The 24,365-nt window shown below is 36.7% G+C and overlaps 2 protein-coding genes across 3 annotated transcripts; both read left to right on the top strand.

Annotated features, from left to right (window-relative positions):
• Positions 1–9,182: 9,182 nt before the first annotated feature.
• On the top strand, positions 9,183–11,059 carry LOC149398097 (Ran BP2/NZF zinc finger-like superfamily protein). The gene is made up of 4 exons (XM_089615745.1): positions 9,183–9,196; positions 9,583–9,878; positions 10,597–10,667; positions 10,771–11,059. Exons 2-4 carry the CDS (start codon positions 9,586–9,588, stop codon positions 10,785–10,787), a joined length of 381 nt encoding a protein of 126 aa, XP_089471871.1. The 5' UTR covers positions 9,183–9,196; positions 9,583–9,585; the 3' UTR covers positions 10,788–11,059.
• A 9,242-nt stretch (positions 11,060–20,301) lies between these two features.
• LOC149398096 (Zinc finger (CCCH-type) family protein) lies at positions 20,302–22,630 on the top strand. 2 transcript variants are annotated; one of them, XM_089615818.1, is made up of 3 exons: positions 20,302–20,684; positions 20,783–21,693; positions 22,114–22,630. In XM_089615818.1, the coding sequence occupies exons 2-3, from the start codon at positions 20,802–20,804 to the stop codon at positions 22,365–22,367; spliced, it is 1,146 nt and encodes a 381-aa protein (XP_089471944.1). In that variant the 5' UTR covers positions 20,302–20,684; positions 20,783–20,801; the 3' UTR covers positions 22,368–22,630. The 2 variants fall into 2 exon arrangements, with proteins under 2 accessions (XP_089471944.1, XP_089471943.1); XM_089615817.1 differs by having other exon boundaries at positions 20,771–21,693.
• The last annotated feature ends 1,735 nt before the right edge of the window (positions 22,631–24,365 follow it).

The following is a 24,365-nucleotide window of genomic DNA, read 5'->3' as shown; positions in this document are numbered from 1 at the left end:
TCATACAAACCGACTAGTGCACACGGATAAGACTACTGGAGAAATGAGTGCTTATACTGCGAAACAGTGGTTTAAAGAGGAGCCGTACGTACTCGCGACTCAAGTGAAACAAGTTTTTTACATCGAAGATCTTGTTAAAGGCGGCGACTGGGAAATCGTCCAGGAATACAATCATCGAGGGATTTGGGACATTCCTGAAGTTGACCCCTCCAACTCAGCATCGATCCCATTGACAATAGAATTGTCAAACATCGAGCGTCTGAATCATCGACACGAAACCGATGAAGCTGAGTTAGTGACTGTCGTTGACGATGATGAAGAAGACGATGAGGAAAATGAGAGACGAGTCGTTTTTAGGGAGAAGATGTTGATGTCGGTATAGAAGAGGATATTAACATTATAGGCATAGATGACGATGAATAAGTAATATCTTTTTAGTATGTTTATTTACTAGTATGTAACCACGGTTTTCCTTCGCCATATGTGAGGTTTGTTAATAATAAAATCTGTGGTGCCGTCCACTTTTATTTTAAAACAGAAAACTAATATTTATTTACTAATATTGTTTTCATCTTACAGGATGTCAGATGCAGGTGGAGCAGGTGGAGATGAGTCTCCGCTACACCGTTTAGGAGCAGGTGGAGATGGGTCTCCGCTAGAGACAGTGGGTTCCCAAGGTCCTAAGAAAACAAGGGGACCAACGACCGGCTCTACTTCGGCAAAAGCAGCGCATGGGGTACCCGATGCGAAGGTTGTTAGGTGGGACCCAATCAACCAAACCTTCTACCAGGATGTAAGGAAAACAATAAAAAAAAAGGTAGGAGTATTCAACAACCGCGTCGGCGCTTTGATGAAAGTCCATATCCCGGTCACAGTTCATGATTGGAATGAAGTGACGCCCCAGATGTTGGGCAATATTTTGAGCGCACTTCATTCCGAGTACACTTTCGTGTACAAGGATGATGAGACCGAGGAGCTACTTCCGGCGGATTGATTTCGTCATCGGATTGACCAGACTATCATTCGCAACTAAAAGTCTAGATTATCAGGGACGTTCTTAGGTAAATGTTGCTGGCAAATAAATGTCACCAAGAAAGAAATACCAAAATGATATCAGAAAGACGATTGGGAGAAGGTGATAAAGAACTTCGCAAGTGACGATTGGAAGGTAATGTATAATTCAAAAAAATTATGTTATCTTCTATCAAATCGAATTATAACGCAATTTCATATTTGCATAAAAAGTCTGATCGTAACAGGGACAATTCAAAGAACAAGAAAACGAAGTCCACACAAGGGTCGATTTATTTCTTGGCTCATCGACATTTGAACGTAAGTTTATTCTAATTTTGTAATATTTATTTTGCAATAAATACATTACTCATATTTTGATAAAAACTGCAGAGTAGGGAAGATTGGACTTTGGCTTCGGCGTTAGACACGTGGGAGAAAAAACATCAAGATGATCAAGGCAACTGGACGATAGATTGGGCGAAACAAGCATTTGTAAGTTACTTGTGTTAATTACTTAATAATCAATATTCGATAATCTTAATAATTTTTTTAACATATGTTTGAAGGCGCGAATTAGAACTCAAGTCGAGGATATTCAGCGACAAGCAGCGGAGTCAGGCCAAACGTTTGACATAGACCAGACGGAGCAGTACGCGATGGATACTATTCTCGGGCAACGTCAAGATTGGTATGTTGGGATAGGTCTCTCGATCCCGAGATCCTCGTATCTCTTGGCTCAGGCTCAGGATGAGAGCTCGTCATTAGGTTCATCATCGAGGCCCGTTCCAGATCCAGTGGTTAGCGAGCTACAAGCAGCGTTGGCCGCACAACAGGTCACAATGGAAGAGATGAGGTGTGAGCAACGAGCTCAGATGGAGGCCTTTCAGCGACAGTTCTTTGCCTACACACAGCAGCATCCGTCTCCCATGCAAATATCCCCCGCGATGCTGCACCCTGGGACGACGCCGCCATCAGCTTCAATGCCGAATGTTCAGACGCCGCCATCAGCTTCAATGCCGAATGCTCAGACGCCAGATTCGGTAGAGTTTCAGCGGCATCGTCCGAGCGGCAGCGCACCAGGACGCCAAGGCGCACGAAGAAGATCTGGCGGAAGAGAAGGTCGTGCATTGAAGAATTGGAACCCTCCGAGTGAAAAAGGGAAGCAAAATGAATAGGTTGTAATTTTTTAATTTATTGAACGTAAATTATCAACTTTTATGTTGTTAATATTAGAATTTCTATTAAATGATTTATATAATTATTATATGAATCAACATATATATAATTATTATTCTAATTAATATTATATAATTATTATTATTAAAATTATTTAATTAATTTTACAAAAAAAAAATTGATTATAATAGAATCTTTTTATATGCTGATTCTAGAATCAAATGCAACTAGTCGCATCTGAAACGTTAGCGCCAAAGGTTTCAGATACGGCTAGTCGCATCTGATTGTATTGTATCCCGCCAAAATATTAGGTGGGAATGAGTATCAGATGCGATGAATCGCATCTGATACATTTGGCACTAAAGTTTCAGATGCGACTAGTCGCATCTGAAACTCTATATCCCGCCTTAATATATTGTTTTGGAGTAAATTTAGGTGCGACATTTGGTGCAAAAAGTCGCACCTAAATTTATCGCACCTGATAGTAATGACTTTCAGGTGCAGATTTTCACACCTAAGAGTATCAGGTGCGGACTTTCACACTACTACAAATTTGGTTTTATGATGCGCATGACTATCAGATGCGACTAGTCGCACCTAAAAGTCGCATCTAAATTATTTTCGGGTGCGACTAGTAGCACCAGACTGTCAACCAGAAGTCCAAAAAATTTCGCTTAAATTATTTTTTCTTTTGAGTATCAGGTGCGACTTTTCGCACCAGATAGTTTAAAAAACTTTTAGGTGCGACAAAGTCGCACCTGATTGTTTAAAAAATTTTCTATTCGTTTCCTTCTTTCTTTCTTTATCTTCCTCGTTTTTCTTCTATTCTTCCTCTTCATTTCGCTCAGTCACCTGCAGAGAACAAGAAAAAAAAATTCCAGCAAACGAGAACCATCCCTCATCACCATCCCGACCACCATCATCCTTTCCTCACCTTCTTCTTCTTCCTATTCGCTCAACCCTCGCGTGCCATCACAGCTCCACCGCGCGCGCGTCCCAGCCGAGTAGAGCGCCACCGCCGCAAGCTCGCTGTGGCCGCCGCCCGAGAAAGAGACGCCGGGAAAGAGAGAGACCACACCGGGGAGGCCGAATCCCTTGAAATAGGTGAGAAATTGTGTCATCCGAAATGGATTTTTTGGATCTAGGGTTTGAAATTCATTTTGGAGGTTTTTAATTTCAATGAGAAATCTCGAAGAATTGATTGAGTTTTGATGTTTAATTAGGCTCGGTGGTGATGTTTATTGCTTGAAATTGTGAAATTGAGATGATTTTGTTGGAATTTCCATTGAATTTTGGACGGGAATTAGGTATTTAGGGTTTTGAATTTGAATAATTAGGGGTTTTGATTTTCTGGATGTGATTTGATGTTATTGTACTCGAAAATATGATTTGGGATTGAGTAATCAAGGTTGTTCTTGATATTTGGACGATTGGGTGACCTCGGATTGTTTTGGCCGTGTGTGGATTCCTTTGGCCGTGTGGAATTTTAGTCTTGGCCGTGTGAAATTTGACTTGGCCGTGGGGGTTGTTTTTGGTCGTGTGGGTATATGAGTGTAGTTTGTTTTTGGCCATTTGGGTATATGGTCGTGGGGGTTGTTTTTGGCCGTAATAATGAGTTGTTATTGATATGGTTGTTTCGAAAGAAAATTTGATAGCTCGGGACTTTGATGGTGATTTGAATTGTTAATGAGTTTGTGTTGTTTGATTTTGATTATCGAGGGTCTAGACTCGATTAGGGCGGGCTACGCAGAGCCCACGGTGATGGTTCGAGACGACGAGACGCGGCCCGAGACATGACGGAGCTATCGCGCGAGCGGCGAGACCGAATTCACGGACATTTTGGTAAGAAAATCAAACCCGAATGGATTTGTGAGAACTAGTTTAGGTTAAAATTAGGTTTAGGTTAAAATTAGTTTAGGTTAAAATTAAGTTTAGGTTAAAATAAGGTTTAGGTTAAAATTAAGTTTAGGTTATAATAATGTGATTAGTTTAGGTTAAAATTAAATTTAGGTTAAAATTAGTTTAGGTTAAAATTAAGTTTAGGTTAAAATTAGTTTAGGTTAAAATTAAGTTTAGGTTAAAATTACTTTAGGTTAAAATTAAGTTTAGGTTAAAATTAGTTTAGGTTATAATAATGTGATTAATTTAGGTTAAAATTAAGTTTAGGTTAAAATTAGTTTAGGTTAAAATTAATATATAATCAGCATATTAATTTTTTTTTTAAAAGATAAAGAGCATCAGGTGCGGACTTTCAAGACTTTCAGATGCGACTAGTCGCACCTGATAATCAAGATTTTCAGATGCGACTTTTGGCACCTGATAATCAAGAGGATTATCAGGTGCGGACTTTCGGGTGTGACTTTGTCGCATCTAAAGTCGCACCTGAAAGTACTTTCAGGTGCAACTTTTGCACTTTCAGGTGCGAAAAAAGTCGCACCTGATGCTATATTTTGTACTAGTGTCAGGTGCGACTTTTTCATACCTGAAAGTGACATCAAGTGCGACTTTTGCACTTTCAGGTGCGAAAAACGTTGCACCTGATGCTATTTTTTGTACTAGTGTTGGTATGTAATTCGTGAGTATTGTTAACGCTCATTGTAATTGAAAGAAGCGAACACTTGGGTGGGTGTTTGAGTGAAAGTGGAGGGATCTTACCTCTAGGGGATTCCGATTTGAAATTTATGAATAGTTATAGGAAAATGGTTCTGGATAGGTCATCATTCGTATAAGAACGACGTGTACTATTGACTGCTTATTGTTTAGTGAATTTCATTTTCATTGGGCAATAGCGCCTTCTAGACATAGGTGACATTGCATCAAAATGAGTTAATAGTTCATTGTGTCTTTATTTTATAACTTGTTTTATTATTCATATATTGTATCAAAACATCTCGAGACACACGCTGTCTCATCATTGTGTGTGACATCTTATTTCCGGTTAAACATAATATAAAAAACTATAACTTATATTGGTATTGAGATACATTATTCTAGTCTTTTTAGATTTTTAATAATCGTCCAAGAAAAACAGAATATCAAGGAATAATATACTAAATTTAATCTCATAAAATGAAAATTTATCCCTAAATTTATTTAGTTTTAAGTGAGATTTGACATAAATTTGTAACAAAATAAAAAGTGATTTACTTAAGAAATCTCATCCAAAAACAAGGTTTAGAAGTTCCAGATTTATGCTTGATCACTCTCCTCCATATTGTCGTAATATGTCTACCATATAGACATACGCAGTGACATGGGGTCCAGGGGGGTCACGTGACCCCCTCAATTTTTTTTTACATTTTTAGTTCATTTTTAAAAAAAAATTACCTTAAAATTTTACAAATTAGCACACTTGCTTTTTTTTAAAAATTAGCACCCCTGATTTTTTTTTTAAAATTTGCCCCATTGATAAGCTTTTCTAGATCCTGTACACACGTATACATTTATATATAGCTGTTGTGTTATATTTTATCTCTTCACGCTCAGCGTCTGTTCGCCGCGAATCTTATTCTCGTCACACCCAGTTTTTAAAGTAAAATACTTTTTACGTAAAAAGATAGAAAAGAGACGAGACATTGTACATATATATATATATATGTATACGTATGTGTATATACGTAAACATTCTCCTACGTGAATATAGATATGAGATTTGATAACGAAACCGGGTCGTTGGCTTCTGCAGGGAATGACGTAATGACACGTAAAACTTATCACGATAAATAACGTACCCCAATATGTCATATCAAATAATTGAACCCAGAAATGCATATAGTTTATAAGCATTAATAGGTTACTAGAAAGCAAAGCATAGGAAAAAAGATATATACACTAAGCAATATGGATATGAATCTTCGAATGGCATTTCAATTATTGATATATTTATAAAAGAAAAAAGAAAATAGAGACAAGCTAGATAGAAGGAATTTATTTGGCGATGGATGTGCATTTCATGGGGAATAAATTCCCTTTATTGTCAAAGAAAGTTACTATGGAGGGGAAAAAGAGATAAGAAAATAACTTTATATCTATGAAGCTTTTTAACTTGTCTTATCGCATTTGAACATAAGCCTCCTTCTGAGAAAGGTTTTGTTTGCCAAGTTGGGCTGAAAATTATCGTGGACGTGAATAATCATTAAGTGGAAATCACGAATAATAATTATAATACTACAATATAATAATCTACGTACTAAGAAGATTGCATACTATATATGTAGGAATATTAATGTCATCTCAAAATCGACACTGACTTTATCTCTTGTGCCGAAATTTCGTATATATAATCATTCTTATATATTCACTGAATTCAGGTTCCTACTAACCCAATCAAACTAAATAGAATTAAACTAAAAGTGCTGAAAATAAAGGGATAAATCTTTTCTTCAGACCGTAAATAATACTATGATTTTCTCCTTCAACGATGATATCGTTGTAATTGCAAAACTTCACTAATATCATATTCCCATATGGACACTTATATATTGTGGAATCCATGTGACTCTTCAATCCATATATCATTACAACAAATACATTTTTTCGGTGCGGATGACTTTTGGGTGCGATTTTTCGCACCTAAAATTCGCACCCAAAACTACTTTCGGGTGCGACTTTTTTCGCACCCAAAAGTCACTGAAGTCGCACAAAAAATTTCGCTGATTTTTTTAAATTTGGGTGCGAAAAGTCGCACCCAAAAGTTCATCATACCTTTGGGTGCGACAAAGTCGCACCCAAAAGTCCTCTTATTTGTTTTCACCAACACGAGAGAAAGAGAGAAACGGGAAAGGAAAAAAAAAAGAAAAGAAAAGAAAAGAAAGAAAGAAAGGAAAGGAAAGAAAGAAAAGAAAGAAGAGAGAAAGGGAAAGAGAGAGACCGAGAGAAGGAGAGAAAGAGCCGAGAGAAGAGTATCGGCCGATACATCTCCTCCATTTCGTCTTCTTCGTCTTCACGTAGCTCAATTCCTCAACCGAGCTCCACCGCGCGCCTCGACCGAGCAAAGCGCCACCGCCGCGAGCTCGCCGTGGCCGCCGCCCGAGAAAGAACGCCGGAGGAAGAGAGAGTAACCCCCGAAAAGAGTGAATCTCACAAAGATTAGGTAAGAAATCAAACTTGAGATGGATTTTAGGATTAGGGTTTGGAATTGATTTTAGGGTTTTTGGATTCGGTAAAGAAATTCTTTTCCCCAATTTTTATTCTGGATTCTAGGGTTTGATTTTTGGGTTTGACCGTGTGTGTGGGTGAGTGTTTGTGTATATGTGTTTTTTTGTGTATGGGTGTGTATGTGTGTGTGTGTTTGACCGTGTGTGTAGGGTTTGATTCCTGATAGCGGAGGCCGGAGCCATCCCGGTCCTGGACGGGTCTCCCTCGGAACAAGGAAAACGCCATGGCAATCTTGCTAGCTCTGTGCAAGAGGGACGGGGATACCTGGCCTGTATAAGCCGTCGCCATTTTTTTTTTGTGATTTTTTAGGTGCGACTTTAGGTTCGGAAAATCGCACCTAAATGTCGCACACGAAAGTCAAGACTTTTGGGTGCGACTTTTCGCACCAAAGACTCTTAGGTGCGGACTTTCGGGTGCGGAAAAGTCGCATCCAAAGTCGCACCTAAAGATATTTTTGTGTTCGAAAATTGACTTTTGGTGCGAAAAAAGTCGCACCCAAAGGTCTTTTTTGTACTAATGTATATTGTACAAGCGTTAATAACTAAGAACAAAGGTTAGGTTAGTACGTATATAATTTTGCATGTCGTTAGAGCCTAGAGGTTTTACATAAAAACGACTCAAATAAGTTACGTGTGTGTGTCTCTATGTCTCATCATTTAAAACAATTAACCAAGTCAATTTATCCTCGTGTGAAAATTGACGTGTCACTTGACGCCATCGGTTAAACGCAGTGGTGGAGCTAATAATTGAAGTCATGCGGACAACTTTAAAAAAAAAAAAAAATCAGGGAGAGGTAAATTTAAATAATCATATAAATAGGCTAAAACTATAAAATTGATAAATAAAAACTTAGGATAAAATCATAATTTTCAAAAGTCCAGAGAGGACATTTGCCCACCCAAGTCCCATGTAGCTCCGCCCTCGGTTAAAAGGTTAAAGTCCCATTCAAATTGTAACCAACAAACTACATGCTCCATTGCCTTTTTATTATAAATATTTTTCCCAAGAAAGTGTTCATATATGGTCCTCCATCAAATACGTCCTAATTTTGAAGTGAGATAGGGTTGCAATTTTCATGCAAGATTGCGTAATAATGTGTGGCCGAGATGTATTAAAGGAGTTTATCACGCATTTCAAATTCATGCTAATCTTGATTAATGTTCAATTAATTCTCTGAGTCAAAATGAATAAATATAGATGCTCTAGCAATATAAGAAAAAAAATATTCTAATTGGCTCTTTGTCAAATAGTAACCGCCCCCTTATATGACCTTCACTATAATGTAAGAGAGAGCATTGGAATATTGCTAAGAAAGAAAAAGTTGTTGGATTTTTGCAATAATGAATTAGGGAATCCAGCAAAAGGAAAATAAAAATAAAAATAAATAAATAAATAAAAGCATGGGTCACGGTTGGAATTTTATTTTGGAGTTTGTATTCTATTAAGTAGTTAAGGAACGACACTTTTTTTCATTTTTGCCCTTCTATGTCAATGATATATTTTTTTAAAAATTCTTTAAAGGAGAACTATAGCTAGTTGAGTAACGAATAAACTCATTTTGAAGTAATCTCTCTTCAAGATTCCATATACTTCCTTAAGGAAAGAGATGATGAAGAAGAAGAAGAGAGAGAGAATAGGAACATCCGTGTGGACCCTACATTTGTGGAGTTCGTCCCCAACTACTATATAAACCCTCGGAACTCAAACACTAATATATCACCGAAACTCACATCTGTATTCTCTACACAATTATACAAGGCAAAAAAAAAAAAAATTACACAGCAAGTTCTCTTGCCCAAAACAGTCTTCTTTCACCAATCTCAATCTCTCTCTCTCTCTCTCTCTCACGGTTAGACTTCATAAACTATTGTCTTTGAATTTTAAATAAACTTGTCCTTATTATACAATCAACAATAACAATAATAATAAAAAAAAAAAACATCCATTGTTTTACATGCATAGGCATGATTTCTATTGTCATGCAACACATACATAGATTATTTATCTTAAGTAAATCATTCTTACGTATGCAGATACTATTGGATTGTTATTGTTTCTTTTTCTTTCTCAATCAAAATAGACTCATTATAAATACAAACCCTCCCTAGCACAATCAATCCATCACACATTATTTCTCCAACTAGAGCTATATATATATCTAGCTAGTTTCTTGTTTCATATATAATATATTATATTAACTAAAATATTTTGGTGATGATGATGCAATGGGAGCAGAGAATGCAAAGCTGGGGATCGGGCGACTGGATGTGCGGAGCGTGCCAGCATTTGAACTTCAAGAAGAGGGAGCAGTGCCAGCGGTGCGAGTACCCGAAGTACGGCGGGCCCGACCCTTCCACACACGTGTTCAAAGGAGAGGCCCTCGCCGGAGACTGGTACTGCCACTGCGGGGCCCACAACTACGCCAGCCGCGCTCAGTGCTTCGTCTGCGCGGCCCCACACGCCTCCGCCGTCTCCTCCGACCCCTCCCTCCCTCCCGCCGGCTGGAAGACCGGCGACTGGTGCTGCCCTAGGTCGGTCAAACTCATCATCTTTGACTTTTATCTAAAGAATGCAATCATCTCACATTCTCTTTATTATCTACTCAGTGTGTCTTTATACATCATTATCTCACTAAAGTAGTCATTCAATCTTGAGTTATATTGCATGCCACACGTGTGGTTATTGATATTAATTGGGGTTTAATTAGGAAAATAGTCAATTAAAAGTTTGACATTGGTAAATGGTCAACAGTTGATAAATCTTAAGTAAATAATCACTTTGAGACGTAAATTTTAGATAAATAGTCAACGTTTGGTACATGAAATTGAGTATTTATCTTTTCAGACTATTTATCTAAAATTTACTAAACGTTAATTGAATATTTTTCTAATGGACCTTTTTTTTAAAGTATTGTAGTGTGTGTAAGTAAGCTCAAGCAGCAAAGCACTTACTCTATACTTGTGTATTTCTTGTTTTTATTTTTGCGGTAACATGATATACATTCAACATATGAGTAATAACAAAGTTGATGTAGGATTTGTTTTTTTTCAAGTATGTTTTCAAGGAGTTATATATATTATTAGCCAGCCCAACAGAGGATATATAAGCACTTGTTTGAAATTTTGAAGATGTTTTCGATTTATGTTAGTTTATTAGTATATATTGTAAAATGTAGATGATATATATGCATAGTTGAGAGGTGATTATTTGGTTAGCTAATATGAAAGTGCATTGCTGTTATTGTAACAGAGTTGGGTGTGGAACTCACAACTACGCTAGCAGGACGGCTTGCTATAAATGCAAAATGCCGAGGGATTACGGTATGAGAAATTCCAAGAAATATATAATTTAAAATTGAACTTGTTTTTGGCTACATATGCTTAATTAATTTAAATGATTTTTTATTTCTTTTTTCTTTTGCAGGCATGTATAACAACTAACAGAATACTTTTATATTCGGTAAATTGGCGTACGTGAAATGGAAAATTGAGAGCATTGAAGGAATTAACGTCCCTCCATGTGATCACTCTTTCTCTCCTCAAAGGCTGTTTCTTCTTCTTCTTCTTCATCTTCTTCTTCTTTTGTAAGAGCTAATAAGCTTAGTAGGCTAAGAATCCTTTCTTCTACTCGTTTTTCTCTTTATCAAGCAATATAACCCTAGAAAAGGATTTCTAACTATAGTTATTTTGCAAACTCGCAAAAAAATGACAAATGGAATCCTTTTTTCTGTAATTTATTTCAATATTATATGACAATTATATTTAAAGTAACTCCTCTCTCTCTCTCTCTCTCTCTCACTCTCTCTCTCTCTCTCTCTCTCTCTCACACACACACACACACACACACACACACACACACACACACACACACACACACACACACACACACACACACACACACACAGAGTCAAGCAAGATTTGTGTGTGTTCATAGGGGGACATATAAGTACTAGACTTTTAATGTGCTCCAAATTACTTCATAATAATGCTTTTACATGATCATGAAGAGAAGTTAATCAAATATAAAACACAATACAGGAACTAACAAATTAATTCATATATCTATATATACAAACATATATATAATAGATGAACAAAAAAACTAACTTAGATTCAATGGATCTCCATGAATTCCCTTTTACAAGACAGGTTATCAATCTTTGTTCAATAATGCATTCCCTTTAAGCATCAAATCTCTAAGGAAAAAATAGTCATTTTATATATTGCAGATAAGAACTAGATTCCTGCTTCAAAAGCTAGCTAGTATTAATGCAATATATCCAAGTTCATATCGAGTCAAACTCAAATTTTCCCTTTCCTATATGGTTACGTGTGTTGTGCGTGTGTGTATGTGTTTTTTTCAGTTTTAACATGCAATTAAGTTATAGTAATACCAAAATAAATAAATAAAAAAAAAAAAAAAACGGTTATAATAATACCACAACTTTACACATGTTAAATCATTTTTCCATAATCGGATATACACACAAAGCTAAAACTTCCTACTCGAAAAAGGAAGGCCATAGGATCTTGAAATTGACTTGGGCCACAAATTTAGCATATATTATTAGCTAAAACGCGAACATAATCGGTTATATAATTATATAACTATATATTTTCTTCTATATATACTCCATTATTTAGCTTTTGATAGATTCTCTGCTATTGTTCTAAGCAACTTTGTCATATGCTTTTAGGATGTTAAGCAATATATATATATATAGGCCCAGTTCTGGTGAATTTGTTCCCCAATCACATTACATGGGGTCCAAAAAAAAGGACCATCTTTGCACCATTTTATATATATATATATATATATATATATATATATATATATATATATATATAATATAATATAATATATATGATATATAATATAGTATAACACATATGATCACTTCTTCTTCTTCTTCATTTATTTCTTCATCATTATTATTTTTCCTGGCATTTTTTGGTTTCTTATTCGTATTAGAGGTTCCAATTAAAAAGTATTAGTTCAAAATGCTTTGGTATGTATGAGTTCTTCAGCCATACATGATACATATACATCCTATGCTCATTGAGATTTTGCAAAAAGAAATAAAAAATTCTCCAAAAACACCATGGGCATTATTGAGCTGACTTTATTGTTGAGTCATCGATTCCGTCATTCAAATGGAGAACAAAGTTCTAAAGGAATTTTTCTTCTAATATCTTCTATCTTTTCTACTCAACATATATTCAGTGCAAGAACAGGACGACAAAAACTGATCAAAAAGCCGTGGTATATAAAATATTATTCTAGTAGAAATCAGATCCTCTAATAAATGTGTTGTAAAACTATATATTGACAAATTATGAAAAATGAGAGGAGTAATTTATGGCCATGGTCAAAATTCTCTTGGTTATAATCGTTCTTGATGTTGACAAGTCCTTTGAGAACAATTGGACTGCCCCCCTTTAGCTTGATCTCGTACTCCTTGAGCTCCATTGTTAGAAACTCGGACCAGAATTAGTCTCGCCGGATTTTTAAAACCCTAGGTAGCCAATTGTTTGAATTCTAGTCGTCGTAACAAAAAGCTGAACAAGAAATGAGAGAAAGAGAGATAGAAAGGGATAGATTTTCAATTGTCATAGGTTAGGTTAATCATTTATTTTTAGTGTCAATTGGTTTTGAGTTCAAACCCAAAGTGCTAATGGGAATATATATATATATATATATATATATATATATATATATATAAGAGAGAGAGAGAGAGAGAGAGAGAGAGAAATGTAGATTGTTGTTTGGTCGTCATGGGCGTCAATTGATTTTGAGATTGAAATTAAAAATACTTATCGGAATATATAGAGGCACTTATTTTGTTGAGGTGACTCGTACCTTAAAAAGAATTAATAACTACTATAGAGTTCAAAGTCGCTCTTTTCCGGACCATCACACTTAGAAAATAGCATTGCAAATATGATATATGATCATAGGCTATGCATTATATATATAGAGCCATATAAATATGCCAACAAAACAAAAAAATTGAAGACAGTGTTTAAGAATGGAGTGACTATTTTTAATCATGTATTTATTAGGGACCTTCCCAATCACGTGTACGATCTACGTGGAAAAGTCCAAATTACCTGTAGGTCTACGTAAGTCAAACAATTAAAGTAACACAGATTATGTAATTTTTAATTTGCTGTTACAACGCTCACTCATGCATGCAGTTGTTCTCGATATCTTTTCCGGATATATATTTAATATATATATATATATATATTTATTAATGTATTTACGGAACGGATGTTCCAAAAAAGTTAGGCGTATAACATTAATTTTGTTTTGTCGTCATCGAAGCACAACAATTTTAGTGCAGATATATTCCTTTGACAATTCACCATAAACATATAAATACTAAATAAATACCCACCAATCTGTTTGATGGCAATCAAATTAATGTTCTGGTCAAATATAGTAGCTACAAATAAGACACTGTTTTTACGGCATGTTTTATAGGTATAGTCTTTATGGTTGTAACTTGTAACTTGTAAGCTGTGTGCTATTAAATGACAAGAAAAAAAAACATCACAATTTTCCTATAAAAAACGCATCACAATTCTTGTTCTTTTGGGGATCACCCTTTTGCAAGATTTATATGATCCAAATTTGGTTTTTATATCAAAGTTCCTTGCATTAAGAATTCTCTTTTGCAAAAACCATGCATTTTGTCTTGCAATTGGTATCAAGTATATGATTATATAATTAGAAAAAGCTGTCCTTTCAGAAAATATATATTGAATATAATATGATATATATGCATATATCATATTATATTAATGTATAGAGTCAAATATATTCAAGCATAAAGTCATAAGCTATTGGACCACATTGACTAAAATATTCTTCCCAGCAATACCAATTTTGGCTCTAATGGTACTTCCAAGTTTTGTCCAGAATTTGTGGCGGGTAGAGGAAGAGCAATTTTTTTCTAATTAGTTGGTTGTGTCACGAGTACGCAGCAGCGTGAAAAACCTTGTCTCAATTTTGCACCTTTTAATATTGAAATTTGTAATTTTACTACGCCATATAAAACATCATGTTTTAGATATAACCAATGTTTGAAAACTATTCAATAAATAACCAAAATAATGAATTGACATATGAACTTGTTTGTAAAATATCAAATATAACTTGTACCCTCACACTCTCTCTCATCTCTCTTATTTTCTCTTTTCTGCGTTTCCATTTCTATTATTCTGCACTCTCACTCTCTCTCATCTTTCTTCCTCAATTTTTCGTTTTTTTCTTGTTCAAAATTTCAAAAGTTCATATATTCTTTATTTGAACTTGAAATTGAGTGATTTCAAGTCTTATGGATTCGTGGCGACGAGATATTCAAAAATATACCAATTGTTTTGGATGAAAGTTGTTGTTTACTGTTGTGTAATTCCGCCGGAGTACATTTTCTCATCGGGCGCAGAGGAATTTCAATCTAAAAAATGAAATCGTTGAACTGTAAATGTAATTAAATAAATTTATAGCCAGATAAGAATTTACCACAAGTGGATAATTCTCAAAGAGTTTTAATTTTTGTGAATATATAACTACTAGAGAAGAAGTAGAATAATTTATGAATATTTACCGCGATGACACTTCTTGTCAACAACGAATAAGCGATTGTGCTTCTCGGTCCAAACGCCTAAGCGATCCCGTGAGTTAGCTTGTACGTCCTGCACTACTCAATCCGCAATGACGCTTCTCGTCATAAGCGACTAAGCGATTGCGCTTATTCACCCAAACGACTAAGCGATCCCGCGTTAGCTTGTACGCAACGCGCTACTCTATCCGCGATGACGCTTCTTGTCACAGACGGACTAAGCGATTGCGCTTCTTGGCCCAAACGCCAAAGCGATCCCGTGAGTTAGCTTGTACGCTCTGCGCTACTTTAACCAAAGACGCTCTAAGTGGCACAACAAAGATGTCCACCAACGACACGCTCGCTAAAAGACGAAAACTCAAGAAGCGGAATTCCCTTAAACATCCAGGAAAATTCTAAAAGTCCGCCGCTCGGAGTCCTCCAAGCAACAAACTTGGAGGGACTAATGTTGTCGGTGGTTTTCGAAAATTATTAAATTCCTCGTGAATTGCGAAGGATCCCGCGTCGAATTCCGAATTCGAAGGCCCAACGGGCCGGGCCACGAAAAAGCCCATCAAGGCCCACGTCAAACGGGCCCAAGGCGAGCCCGCGCTCGCTTGCGTCGTAACCACGGATGTGCGTCCCACGCCATAAGCGCAAAAGATACGCGCGCGGCCTGCTCCCGCGCCCCGCGCTCGACATGCACGCATATCCTGTTCCCGTTCCCCGTGTTTGACATCCGTGCGCGCGGCCTACTCCCGCTCCCCGTGCTCGACATGCGCGCGCGGCCTGCTCTCGCTCCCCGTGCTCAACATGCGCGGGGAGCACGCTCCTAGAAGCCCCCCGCACTCGAAGGAAGCGCGCACTCGGGGCGCAGAAGAAAGGGTGCGCCGCACAATCCATCCTGCACGCGCGCAGAAGACATGCCACGCCACGTCATCCACCAGGTGTGGCGCGCCAGTGCGCAGTCGCGTGCTTCATACGCGCTCCAGAATCGCCTCACGCGTTCGAAATCCGTGGTGCGCTTCCCAAGGTGCGTCCAAAGACCGTGCTAGGCCTCCGCATCCACTATAAATACCTTATCTCAGTGAGGGAGAGAGACACATTCGTTCCTCCTCAAGATTACTCGCTCTTAGAAATCTGAAACGCTGCCAGAGACTTTCTGCACATGGTTTCTCTAAAAGAGCGATTAATCTCTCGCGCACAAGCTGCGCCCGGGATTCTTTACTAAGAATCTCTCTCATCTCCAACGCACACGGTTGCGCTCGGAATTTTCCGCTGAGAATCTTCCTCGTCTCCAAGAGAGAAAACACATTCTCTCTCAGGTCACTCGATTCTAGAGTCCTGAGACGTCGCCGAGGACTCTTTTGCGCTATGTCTCCTCTATCGAGCACACCCTCTAGGCTCCGCACCTCAAACAGCATATACACACGTCTTTAACTACGTCATGATTTGATCCCGCAACTCGGGTACGTAGGCAGCTCACAAGAAGCGCAGTCACCCCTCATTCACCCCATTCTCTCCTCAGAGAATACCTTCGGGCCAAGGGAACGACACTCAAGACTTTCGAGTTTCCACACTTGGCTCGGGTGCGGCCACTTGATCTGGCCTTGGGTCGAACTGCCCGAAGTTTTCCACGTTGTCGATTTTCGTCGACAACATTAGTATATAAATGAATGCATTATGTGATCAAGATTCGTTTTGTCTCTAACAAAGACATTATTGCCGGACCGTTATGAATATCTTAAGTGTGAAGCTAGTATTGTTATACATAAAAGGGACTATGTCGACAAATTGACGTACAACCGCTATTATCCTTATTAGTTTTCATGCTTAATAGAGACTTTATGATGTAACCGATCTAATGATGGATGTATCTTATGATATGCGCACTTATGTTTGTTATTAGGCTATATGGTATGACATATGACACATGGGTCAAGTGGGAGAATGTTAGACCGTATATTTCCTAAAGTTCATTACTGGGCGTTGTATGTGGAAAATAATGTGGCCCAAGTGTATTATACCTATTAGGGTTTATTAATAAATAAGATAAATTCTATTGCTTAATAAATAAAAGGTAATTTCCCTATATACTATGATGGTGAATCTATATAAACCTAACCCTGGGGATTGGTCATCTCTCAACCCACTACACAATTTTTTATGAGCCATAAAAAAACTATTAAGACTAAAGGGGTCAAGAGAGAGAAACAAATTCCGGTGATTCTGTCACCGCCTTCGTTGCTCTCGTCATGGATCGAGGTAGGTTTTCTCGATCTCTAATGCTTTGTGAAAATCATCTAGTTCTAAAATCTTGACTAATTATATATGATTGTTTAAATTATGTTTACACTCTCTTCCTTCCTCTTTTTCGCGTTTCCATCTCTTTTATTCGACACTCTCACACTCTCTCTCATCTCTCTTCCTCAATTTTTCTTTTTTTTTTCTTGCTCAAAATTTCAAAAGTTTGTATCTTCTTTATTTGAATCGAAATTGAGTGATTTCAAGTCATATGGATTTGTGACGACGAGGTCTTTAAAAATATACCAATTGTGTTGGATGAAAGTTGTTGTTTACTGTTGTGAAATTCTGCAGGAGTATGTTTTCTCATTGGGCGCAGAAAAGACTTTACCACAAGTGGATAATTCTCAAAGAGTTTTGATTTTTGTCAATATAACACTGAAAGAGAAGAAGTTGAATAATTTATAAATATATATATATATATATATATATATATGGATGCAATAAAATAAAATTAAATCAACCACAGAGAATAAGCTTAGGATATAAATGTGGTATTACTATATAAAAAAAATATGTGATTCTGATGAAGTGGTCATAATAAACACGTTGAATAAAAAAAACGATATTTTTCAAATGTTTGAACTAAATCTCAATGTTGCTGAAATTACTGAACCTGCGCAGCTGTTGCAAAAAGGGTTGTAACAGACAATGCAACAGTTACTGAAATTTAGAGAAACACGAGATAAATGATATGAGTGCGGAATAATAAAGAGACACCAGAGTTGGTAACCCAGTTCGGCAATTCGTGCCTACGTCTGGAGGGCCTTTGCCCGGTGGAAAGCAGTTTACTATGATAACGTGGTACAATAAGGATTTACACTCAACGACTCCCTCGCTAGCTACCCAACCTACACCTATCCTCTTCAACAGCAACTTAGGCTCCCCCTAAGTACGAGATCCCCTCGATTCCCACAGAATATCTCTCCCGAGACTTCTAAACGTGTTTCCCAACCAATTGAAAAACCTAACCTCTAGCTTCTAATACAATCACCCGTATATAGGCTACAAAGCAGAGGTAAAAGACACCTTAAAAGCTTGAACACAGGTCGTTCTAAGCTCAGCTAAAACACTCAAATAAATCTTTCCAAAGGCGTGAGTGAAGATGGTGTGGTCATGACCTATTTATAGAGAAAATTAGGTCAACACAAATCTTGAAGTCGGATTAGGAACACTAGCCCATTATCTCATTAATCCACGCTGGAATCCTACTTCAATTCGAAATAGAAAAGCCCAAAAGTGAATGAGCCGCAATTGTTGCGCAAACTGTTACAACATAAACTGTAACGCTTCTAGAATAGTCGTAACAAGACACAATTCTATCCGAAATAATATATCACGATTCTTTAAATATTTTGCCAACATTAAATCGCCAATTAATGTAACAACAGTTGCACATGAAGAACAAGGTTAGGGGACATGTAGCAAAATCTCAATGTACAAAAGAGCACATGTACCAAAAAATCTTGTAAAATCACACAAAGGATGACATTGATTCACCACCCCGAATACTAGTCAATGATCTTCCAAAATTTATTAAATGAAATACTCATGAATGTCAAACTAGGGGCATCAAAATTTGATTTGTATTGAATTCGAAATTGAAAAAATAAAGTATTGTTTGATGATACGGCTCAAAATGGGTTACAGCTGAAGAGAAAACCTTAATTTAAGTATGTTAAATCCTAAAGGAATAAAGACCATGAATAAAAGACGGTGGATATCTTAATCTTATGGGGGCTCGAAACTAATCTTAAACAACTGTTTGGACCCTGAAATTGAGTAGCATAGATAGGGTCTTAGAATATTGAATTTGAAATTTTATAAGCTCGATTCTCTTAATAAAAAGTTACGATCCGTCGAAATCAGCCCCACAACAAACACTTACGAAAACACTCTAGAAATTTCAAGCATGTTCCTTTGTATTGGGCCCTCGTCAAGATATCACTTATCCTCAAGAATGACAAGGGAAATACTTAAATACTTTGAAATGGACACTTAATTTTCTATATACCTAACGTTAAAAATTATTCTTGCGATAGCGCACAAGATAAATACATGTACAAAAACACCCTTGAAATGATAATGAATACATACTATATATAATGCTAAGCTCTACATGGCTTATCGAATATCCGCCAAATTCTGAAAAGAAACTCAATTTTTAGGTGAATAGTAAGAGCATAAAAAGAAAGGGAACTTGAGAAACCAAGTCTAATATAACTTCATATTTAAAAATCAAGTTATATGTTGGACACATCAGAAAATCGAAGCTTTTGGATACGTAAAAGTCCAAAATGTCCTTAGTTTTTCATGAAAATTTGTTTTGTGTTCGCCAGTTTTTTTACCAAAAAATTCGAGATTTTAACTTTATTTCAAAGATTTTGTTATTAATGTTGAAATGACATTAAAAATCTCAAAATCATTAGAGTTTTATTTTAAAAAGTTTGAAATTATAGCTACTATTTCAAAGATAAAAGTTCAAAATTAGAAAATTATTTTTTTTATCAATAAACTTCGAAATTTCGAAGTTTATGTTTCTTTAAACAACTAAAAGATATTCAATTTTCTAAGAAAAACTTGGAATTCTTGGATAAAAAGTTGACAAACACAATACAAACTTTAGAGAAAAACTAAGGATAATCGGACTTTTTACCTATTCACAAACTTGATTTTTTTGATATGTTTAATATGGAGTTTAATTTTCTAATGTGAGTTTACTTAGAAATGGACACAAGGAATAAGATATATAGGATCCACACAAAAAAAAAAAAAAAAAAAAAAAAAAAAAAAAAAAGCGAGATATTATAAGAAAAAGTTTTGAAAATTGGGCAACTCAGAAAATGGTCCTATGCATTCCCGTATACAACACAAATTGGGCCTCTTCAGGCGCAATAGCACGGAACGATCTGGCACTATAACAAGAAACAAAACCCAGAATAAAGCCTTTTCTTTTTCTTTTTCTTTTTTGTCTATAATTACCCGTGATTTCAGGGGTTTTATAATAAATATTTCCCAACGTTTTTAAGGGTTTAGGGCTTTAGCGTTTCTTTTTCTTTTCCCATTGCTTCGCTGTTGTCTTGTGTTGCGCTGGTGGCACTTAAGAGGCGAAGCAGCAAAACTAGGAAAGCCGTTTTGACAAAAGAAAAAAAAAAAAAATCAAAATCAAAATCACTAACCTCTCTTCTTCCTCGAACTAGGGTTTTGTCTTTAGTTCTTCTTTAAGGCGGCTAGGGTTTTTGACTTCTTTACACCTGAAAAAAATAAATAAACAAGAAAATCAAACATCGAAGTAAAAGAAAACACTCCGATTGATTTCCGATCATACTCGTTTGGATTCAAAGACTCTTTCTTTCTTCCTTTTCTATTCGATTTTCCAGTCTTGATCTTCTTCACCAGCTCAATTCGGATTCCCTGTCTCCGATCGGTAAATAAATAAAATAACATAAAAAGTTTTCCCCCTTTTTTTTTTTTTTCCCTTCTTCAATATTTTTCTCTGATAATATGATATAGATTGAATTTCAGGAAGAAGAACTTAGAGAGAATGAGCTTCTCGGAATCTCGATCGTCGCCGTTTATTCCTCAGGCGGCGCTGCAATCCTACGTCCCCGGCAGCGACGCCATAAGCATCCTTCCCCAATTCTCCGTAGAACCGACCGCAGAGGATCGCAGCCCCGATTATCCCGACGCAAACCCTAACCCTAGCCCTTTCAAAAGAGCCCGGACCAACTCCGACGAAAACGCCCCGTCGTCCTCGCCGCCGACGCCGGCGATGAACAACAACAACAGAGGAAACAACAACATCTTCTGGAAGACCCGTCTCTGCGCGAAATTCAAGGCCGGAATGTGCCGGAACGGCGAGCACTGCAACTTCGCGCACGGGATCGAGGACATGAGACAGCCTCCGCCGAACTGGCAGGAGATAGTCGGACTCCGCGGCGGCGGCGTCGCCGGCGCCGGAGAGGACGACGGCCACCATGGCCAGCAGATCCGGCAGCCATTCTCCGGCGAGTGGGAGGACGACCAGAAGATCATCCACAGAATGAAGCTCTGCAAGAAGTTCTACAACGGAGAAGAGTGTCCTTACGGGGATCGGTGCAATTTCCTCCACGAAGATCCGGCCAAGTTCAGGGATGATTCCGGAAGGTTCAGAGAGAGCTCGGCGATTAGTATCGGGACCACCGTGGCCACGGCCTTGGGTGGCGTTGGAGGAGAAGAGTCTCGCGGGGCTTCTTCGAATAATATGAATACTGATCATAATAATAATTGTAGTAATAGTAATAGTAATAATAATAATAATAATGTGGCGGGTTTGGATGTGTTGATGAGAGGGAATGTGAAGCCGAGTTATTGGAAGACGAAGCTGTGTAACAAGTGGGAACAGACCGGGCATTGTCCGTTCGGGGACAAGTGTCATTTCGCTCATGGATTTCCAGGTACTTTGGTCGCTCTGTATCTGTATAGGGATTTCGGTTGTTTCTCTTTCGTGTTTAGATTTTTGTTTATGGTTCGGTTTTGTTTAGAAATCCGATGATGATTCGACAATGTAGAATACGGAAAGCCCAACCTAGGAAAGAAATTCACTGCGTCTGAAAATAGGTTTACAATTGACAAAACCCTTTTGTCCCGAATTCTTTCTAGTCACCGAAATTATCAAATAATTATTCATTTATTGTCGTATTTTGTCGGGGAAAATGTTTGGTGGGTCTAGTTTTTACATTGTAACCAAGACGTTTTAGAAGGGAGATTTGTTCATTAAAGTGGCCAAAGTTGCAATCTTTAATTGCATCTGAATCGAAACATGATTTGTGTGAGATCTCTTTCTAAGTCTTGTTTCTGCATATCTTTTGTTTCAGAACTGCAAGCGTCTTCTGGGAGACTCGAAATGGAATCTATGAGCATGGCTTCCTTGGGGATGAAGTCTCAAGGTTGTTCTAGTAACGACTTGGTATCGCCTGGGACAGCGAACGTGGGAGCTTTCGACGATGATCGGCAGAGCAAGAAGTGCTTGCTGAGGTGGAAAGGGTTGAAGAAGATCAATAGAATCTATGGGGATTGGCTCGACGACCTTCCTCTTGCTCACAACATACCGAGCAGGGTTGAGAGTTGAGAGAGAGAGAGAGAGAGAGAGAGAGAGAGACTCTCGTTGCGCTAGGGTCATTTACTTGTTGATCAAGAAACGGAAGTTTAAAAGCAGATGTTATGATATAGCCCTATGAAAAATTTTCGTGTATCGCTTGTGATAAGGTTCCCTTGTTTTGGTTCGTTTCAAGTTTATTGATTGTGTTTCCTGTTTCTTGGTTTTGAATTTATGATGTTTTTGTTCGCTCACATGTATGAAGAGTTGTGAGATATAGTAAATTTTCCAGTCTTCTTGATATTGGTTTATTGTAATATCAAATAAGTGTATTCTATTTGAAAGGCAGAATTGCTCATGATTCTATGTTAAAAAAAAAATAAAAAAAATAAAAAAATAAATAAAGAAAGGCATAGAAATGGTAATTCGAAGTTTTTTTTTAATAAAATAGCAAGAAAATTAGTATATTCATCAAATACTAAACATTATTACAGAGTTAACAACTAGCAATCTTGAACTTTGAAATTTCTCTAATTTTTTTTCCCAAATATAAGTAGGAACTTAATCAAAATCCAAACCCAAAAAAAAAAAAAACACTAGATACAAAGATCCTACCGTTTAATCACGTCCTAAAAACTTAATGAACTTAATTGAAAAACACATTCCTAGCTATTTTTCAATTAGAAATATTGTCAAACATCTGGTGTGCACGATATAAATTGTCTCTAAAACCGATTGAAGAAAGTAACACATACCCCTACTCAGAATCATAAATCGATAGTTAAAATAAGGAAAAAAAGAAGGCAAAGAACACAAAGTTTGCACAAAACAAGAATCAAAGGGAAGAACAAAAAATTCTTGCTAAGAGCAACAATCAGAAGAAACAAAAGCTTCAAGACAACTTAATAAAAAAAGAAATGAGAGAAAAAAAAAATATAAAAGAAATTTGGACCATTTATCGGATTTATGCGTGTCATCCTTCTCTTCTTTGTATCGTTCCAATTTTATTAGAGCATCTCCAATGAGTGGCAACTTTAGTTACAAAAAGGTGACATGGATGGCATTTATTATTGCCTACTCATTGGAGTTAGTATTTAAAAAAAAGAGTAAATTTGATACTGTTGCTTATTTTGGCACCGATGTCAAGTGAAAAACTTTAGTAATATTTTATTTTTTTTAATAAAAAAATATAATAAAACTCCCAACTACCAACTCTGTATTTTGTCTTATTCCAATCTCAATTGTATTTATTTAAGTGGGAAATGAGTCTCATATTGGTTGTGTGTGTGAATGAATATGTGTTTATATATTGGTCGAGACTCTCCACTTAATACCAATTGATTTTGAGTTGGATTTCCATAGTATTGACTAGTTCACGTACAAGAAGCATTTAATGAAAATTGTCTTATTCTTTATGAAGTAATGTACTCCCAACTACTAGTACACGTACAAGAAAACATATATTGAAATGATGTACTATTCTGATAAAAAAAATATTCACTATTTTACTTTTTTTAATAAAAAAAAAATCGAAATAAAGTATGAACTCCCAACTTTTCAACTATACATGCTATACCTCATTTTTTTTTTCTTTTCACGTCCAAAATCCCTTTTTTTTACATAATTTTAAATAGTTTCATACTTTTCAATTATCTTTTTTGGATATTCCCAAATTTGTGTATGTTTCCAACCTTCTCATATTTCCAATTTAGGGAATTGTTATTCAATTCACCAAAGAGAAGGAGTAAAGAGAACAAAAATATCATAAACAGGAGGTTATAGTTCATCGTCCAATCCAGAAAAGAGAACGATGAAGTACATGAAGTTCGCTCTACCGGCCAAAAGGCAGCCAAGAGAAAAGAAAAGGTAAAAGACAAAGAAGATATTAATGCCGCATTTTTAGAAGCTCAAGCATGCAAAGTAGCAGTATTGGAGAAATTGGCAGAGATAAGAGCCAAAAAGGAGGAAAAAAGTAGGATAAAGGAGGAAAATAATATGATGAAGCAGTATATGGATTATTTAATTGTTGAC

This window comes from Urtica dioica, chromosome 5 (genome assembly GCF_054948205.1).
Source record: "Urtica dioica subsp. dioica isolate 48M chromosome 5, U.dioica_male_clone48M_v1_H2, whole genome shotgun sequence".
Lineage (NCBI taxonomy): Eukaryota > Viridiplantae > Streptophyta > Magnoliopsida > Rosales > Urticaceae > Urtica > Urtica dioica.
This window is presented reverse-complemented; position numbering and strand designations above follow the sequence as displayed.